Below are 5,809 nucleotides of genomic sequence, written 5' to 3'. Positions count from 1 at the left end.
GGATACAAGAAGATTAGTTAGTCTCGATATTAAGAAAAAGAGAAGATCTCAATATCCACCATTCTAAAGTGTTCAGCTCCAAAAAAGAGTGGATTAAGCAAGAAATCAAAAGTGTCCACAATGGATATTCGGATTAAGCAGTCGGGATTAAAGGTATCCGACTCTAAATTTCCCAGCTTAGTTAAAAAAGTTTCGGTGCAAGATTAACTTTATTTAAAAGTTCTCAACTCAGTTTAAAAAGTTTTAGAATTGTTTTAAATTTTTTTATTTCTTTTAGATTTAATTTGGCCAGAATAGTTCTCATTAACAGTTCTCTTAGTATATGGACTGGATAACGTTCCCTAAACAAAATATCGTTCAAACTTTTTTACTTTTCTAACTGCAGATGCCCTTCAAATAATGCCATATCGATAATCAGGCTACATATATATTTAGACCTACTTCTGGTCATTGGATTCAACATTTTATAGCTATTTTTATAGTCTGTATCAAAAGGAAAAAGATTGTACATTTTTGAGAAATTGCATATATATACACAGACGCTTTCCAAAAATGTACTAACTGTTATAGATTTGTATCACTAGATGTAAAAAAAAAGAGTAAAGCCTCAGTATATTTTGGGTAAAGCAGATGGCAGCACGAACGGGGTTAAAAAGTGTCAAATTTTATTTTCTACCGTTGTGAATCGGCCACTCAATTCCCAAAATGGAGTGGTTACTTAAAATTAGTCCTACTGCGTTAGGTCAAAAAGGTAAAAACCAAAAAAATTTAAATCCTAGAAATTTCAAAAAATTGTTGAAAAAAGTGAAAAAAAAGTGTGCTGCGTTTCAATAATTATGAATTGAAGAACCGGGAATGATTGTGCAAGGTCGTCTTTAAAGCTTATCCTGTGTGGTTCCCCCTGGCCGGATATTTATAAATCCGGAAGTGAAAAGTTATAATAATATTCAGATTATGCAGATTTTGTTCAGTATGGGTTTAAATAAAATAAAAATTGAATTTTTCTTCTAAAATTACAAATACTGTTACATAACATTTTATTGTGCTATATTTTATTTGAGTTTATCAAATGGGCCATTTATCTTTGCAACCTGATTTTGTCAACTTTTTATACTTGAAACTATGAATTCTGTTCTATCAAAATAGAATAATAACATCGAAATTTCTTAGATTGTGGCAAGATTTCCTCCACACCTGAATATGACGTCATTAGCAACAGTTTTTATTTCATTTTCAATAATACTTTTTGAATAGAAATATTTTTTTTAGTTCTGTTCTTTAATGCTTGTTCTATTATTCAAGGGATAAGATGATTTCAAAGTAAAGCTGAACTTGTGATATTGTTAAGCATTTTCTTTCATGTCAAACTAAAGTAATGGAACTGAGTCAAAGTTTCAACATCCTACATATTTGCAACCTGATGGTGTAAACCTTTATTATTTCAATTTTAGACAATTTTAATCTATCATATTTAATACTCTTTTGAATTTATAAATTAACATTTCTCATAGAAAACTAGAGGAAAACTAGAGGAGGAACTATGAGGTCTCAAAGTGGTCTGCATGAACTGACCTTCTCCCTCTGTCTGGTTCAGTGTGGATTTGTCTGAAAATTATCAAAAATAAGACTTTTGTCAGATGCAATCCTTTAAGTTTATTCTTAGGGAAAATAATTATTTATGACAAAAATATTTTTATATAAACTTTGACATTATTCATAATTTACTCATTCGGCTACCACGACTCTACTTTAGGGTGCCTTTGAAAAAAAATCCAGGATGTGCTACTTACTTATCAATAAAAAAATCAATTTCTTAAGTGGCAGGGCAGTGGCACCCTTTCTACTTCAATTTACAGAAAATGTAATTTTTATAGAAATAATATGTTTTTGTTTTTTTAAAATTATTTTCATTAAATCATTTTATTTTTAATTTCTTATTTGTCCATCATTGAAGAAAATGAGTTTATTGTTTTTGCATCTTTTTAATCTAAAAACAACAATTTATATCAAATCTTAATGAACCTTTTAATTACATTCTTTTAGGTTTTAATAAAACCATGAGACTCCTGTAAACAATTCTTCGCATTCCACATAAATATAAAAAAAACCTTTCTAGTGGAAAAATCGGCATAAACACATGAAAACTGATTACAAAATCGTACAACATTTTTCTTGTTGTAGAAATGCAGAATTTCTACAACAAGAAAATTTCCCACTTGTAAAAGTACTTTGGATTCTCGGGGCTTCTGGATTTTTAGAAATCTCGAGACCCCTGGATTCTTGGTACAGGTGGAGGGGGGATAAGGTCTTTTAAAGAAATTTGCCATAGAGGTGTTAAGAGCATGAACACACAAGCTGAAATGAGGGGAATAAATTATTCAAAACAATCAATCAAAAACTTTATTTCTTGTTTAACTTGCTCGTCATTAGTGTGAAAATTCTGAAGTCTTTCTAAAGAACAGACAGAAAATATTTTTAAAATCATCTTTGAAAAAGAACATTTGACACCAGTGTTTCCCAACTTCAAGATCTAGAACTGCTGCGAACTCATCTCCGTATTCTGATTTGAATAGCATTGGAGGGTTATGGAACTCATATGTACTGCTTAATTCTACTCCAGGTTATGATGTGAATAGCCTCGGAAGGAACCTGACTCTTTCTCCGAGTTGTGATGTGAATAGTATTGCACAGATATGTAACCTTGCTCCAGGTTGTGATGTTAATACTACTGGAAAAATTCTAAACCTTGCTCCGGGTTGTGATATGAATAGCGCTGGACGGATCCATTCTTAAATACTCCAACCAGCTCCGGAGATACACCTCTATTAATATGAAAATTATTAAATGGGCGGTAGACGTAATTCAATTTTTTTTTTGAGGGCATGTCTAATTCACAACGGTACCCCCTTAAACCTTTGTCTCATCATCGACGACGGAGAAATCCGTGTTTTTCCAACTAAACATTGTTTGCAAACCCTAAAAAGGATCTGTTGTATACTTTTAGCCCACATTGTGAACTCTGCGCAACTGACTGCACATATTTCAGAAATTCTCGAATTTTCTTTGTTCAACGAATGTTTTTTAAGAAAGAATATTTTCTTTCACTAGGAGGTAATAATTATTTGGGCATAATAAGGATAATTCCGTCACTCTTCATCAGTCAAAAGTTTTAAGGGTACCAACATCGGATAAGGCACCCTAAAAAAGCAGGGTCCATTTGAGGCCTTATTTTTCGATAGATTGTGGGTCAACCTATAAATCTGTGTATTTTGTATAACCTGGAGTAAGCTTGGTTTAATCGAGAGAAATACTCTTCAACTTTTTGATCATCATCATCTCTTAGAATCTTAATAAAAAACATAAATATATTCAATGAGAATTAAAAAAAAATAATATCTTTAATATGCTTTATAATTAATCAAAACAAATATTCATCTGTAAGAAAGATAATTGTTTTTGACTTAAAGAGACTGTAGGCGTTATTTCAATTACCCCTTCATTTGTAGAGTGGTGTCTCCCCTTTACAACACTATCCTTTTGGTTGATTAAGGGATCAGGATTTGTTGAACCTGTTTTATTTTTGAGAAACATTAATATAATGTTTACATTTGAGTTTTGTAAACCGCGCTGGGCATTTATTTTGAATTTTCAAAGGAATATTTGCAACGTCAGCTGTAACACTCCATTTTCCGGCAATTTGAGCACCATTTTAGAGATAAACATACGGGGTTGTTTGCCCTTGAGGAAAAGTAAAAAGTTTAAAGGATACAATTGTAAATCGAGAACTCCCCTTTATTCATTGAGGGTCCCTAGAAATTACGAGTTCAGTCCCTTTAAGAAAAATATTTAAATATTTTTTCCACGATAACTTTATCACAGAGGGAATCCGGAAACAGTGGAATTCCTGTTGTATTCTTTTTCCTTCTAATTATTAAATGTTAGCGACATTTCTTGAGTGAAATAAGTAACAAAGACGACTTTCATTCTACAATTTTATAATTCTCCATGTATTTTGTTTTGTTTGTTTTGCAAATATTCATGTTCAAGAAATTTCTGAACAAGGTGAATTCAAATTTGTGCAAAAAAATCCCTCCCTGGAAATCCATATTTCCCTCCCCCCCCCCCTCTAAGAAAATATTGAACCAGGGAATAAAAACTTGTGACGTACAAAACTGAATATTCTGGTTTAACCATGGCATCAGATAAGATGGGAAAATCTTCAGAAAAATATACATTTTTAGATTAATATTTTCATAAAAGGGGGGACGTATCCCTCGTAGAAGGACGATGCCCCCCCCCTCCCTTTTCTTAATTTACAACCTTACAGTTGTTTTCACACCCGTATACTAAAGTTTAATCTCACTATGCTCCGAAATGTATTTAGCTCACCTCAAGGTTGTTTGTTTAAGTTAAATACTCTGGATGCACTCAAATTTACAGGAAATGTCGTCTTCATTGCAATGGACACTCAAAATCCTCATGTGACAAGCGGAGAAAATTCTTCCGCCCCTCTCTCACCAACAACGTTGTCACTTCATCTTAAGCCATTAATAAGTAACGTAATATGAAGATTTTGAGTGTCCATTATATATGAAGACGACATTTTCCGTACATTGGAGCGTATCCAGAGTATCTAATCCTAATAAACAACCTCATGGCTCACCTTGACTAGAAGTTTGTAGTTGGTCTGTTTATCTGAGTATCCTAGTTTAAGAGTAGGGTTTAACGAGTGAATAATTATATCTCGTTTCTTCCAACCAGGATTCAACTATATAAGAATAACAATTAGATAGAATTTCACACAAAACACGTCAAAACATACTTTTTCCATGCAATTAACAATTCGCTAACTATTTTTAAGCTGAATGGTCTCACTAATTTAAACCTGTCAAAAAGGAAAAAAATCTTATAAAAGTTGTTTAGGAACGATTTAAGTCATAACGATGCCACTTTAAAAAATAATAATAATATGTTTGTGATGTAAATTTAGAATTATAACAAGAAGCTGCTGAAACAAAACACGTGTAAATAATAAATTGATCAATTTTGTTATGCTGATAAAAAAAATTTTCATGATCTTTTTGTACATTTTATTGCACCCCCACCCTTGGCTTAATGACATAAAAGCAATACTTTTTTATCTCGATCATTTTTATTTCTTTTTTATCTCGATCAATTTCATTTTTAGTATAGAATTTATGAATAACAAGAGTAGTTGAACTATAGCAACAGCTAGTTCTCTTGTTAGTTAGAACCATCTCTCTGGTTCAACTTATTCCGGCGACACCCTAAGTTTTGACATTTCCAAAATGTAGTATTGCCGTTGTTGTGCTCTTCAAGTTACCGGAAATGATTTCGGAACCAAAAATCCAGATTTCGGAACCAAAAGACGTGCCGCAGGCGAAAACTTTCTGTAAGATAGATGTTTTTTTTCTGTTTTGCACTAGGTTTTCTTTCCCTTAAGTGCTATTGAGAAGCTATTCTGAAATCTCAAGGGGGGGGGGGTACAAAGGTCCTGCCGCCCCCTGTATCCGCCCCTGGGACCAGGAGACTATTGTGATTACTGTTAAATTTTAAAAGAATCATACTTGTAAAATAAGGTTTACGAAAAAATGCCGCAAATTATTTTAAAGAATAAAGACTATATTTAAGTCGTCTTTGCACTCTGTACCTGCTTGAGTAGCTTGGCAACATCTTTATCTATCTCCTCCCTTTCTCGTTCAAGTTCAATTCGTCTTTCAATTATTTGCATTTTTGCATCTTGAGATAAATATTAAAATTCTCATATTTCAGAAAATATAAAATATAA

The 5,809-nt window shown here is 32.4% G+C and overlaps 1 protein-coding gene across 3 annotated transcripts; it reads right to left on the bottom strand.

Annotated features, from left to right (window-relative positions):
• Positions 1-249: 249 nt before the first annotated feature.
• Positions 250-5,809, bottom strand: LOC111716505 (uncharacterized). Of its 3 annotated transcripts, none has more exons than XM_023491983.1 (5): positions 5,672-5,805; positions 4,664-4,768; positions 3,279-3,346; positions 2,746-2,822; positions 250-341 (listed from the first exon to the last, which is right to left on the bottom strand). In XM_023491983.1, the coding sequence occupies exons 1-5, from the start codon at positions 5,750-5,752 to the stop codon at positions 316-318; spliced, it is 357 nt and encodes a 118-aa protein (XP_023347751.1). In that variant the 5' UTR covers positions 5,753-5,805; the 3' UTR covers positions 250-315. The 3 variants fall into 3 exon arrangements, with proteins under 3 accessions (XP_023347751.1, XP_023347749.1, XP_023347752.1); XM_023491981.1 differs by lacking the exon at positions 250-341 and adding an exon at positions 1,419-1,605 and having other exon boundaries at positions 5,672-5,809; XM_023491984.1 differs by lacking the exons at positions 250-341; positions 2,746-2,822 and adding an exon at positions 1,419-1,605 and having other exon boundaries at positions 5,672-5,807.

Source organism: Eurytemora carolleeae, unplaced genomic scaffold (assembly GCF_000591075.1).
Source record: "Eurytemora carolleeae unplaced genomic scaffold, Eaff_2.0 scaffold2094, whole genome shotgun sequence".
In the NCBI taxonomy this organism is placed as follows: Eukaryota; Metazoa; Arthropoda; class Copepoda; order Calanoida; family Temoridae; genus Eurytemora; species Eurytemora carolleeae.
Note: the sequence above shows the minus strand (reverse complement) of the source record. Positions and strands in the feature narration are given on the sequence as shown.

Coding starts and splice junctions, on each gene's coding strand:
- LOC111716505 (XM_023491981.1), bottom strand. CDS start 5,752: ATGCAAATAATTGAAAGACGAATTGAACTTGAACGAGAAAGGGAGGAG. Junction 3,347..4,663: donor ACTACAAACTTCTAGTCAAG/GTGAGCCATGAG, acceptor TTTTTTATTAAG/ATTCTAAGAGATGATGATGA. Junction 1,606..2,745: donor ATATCACAACCCGGAGCAAG/GTTTAGAATTTT, acceptor GATAATTTTCAG/ACAAATCCACACTGAACCAG.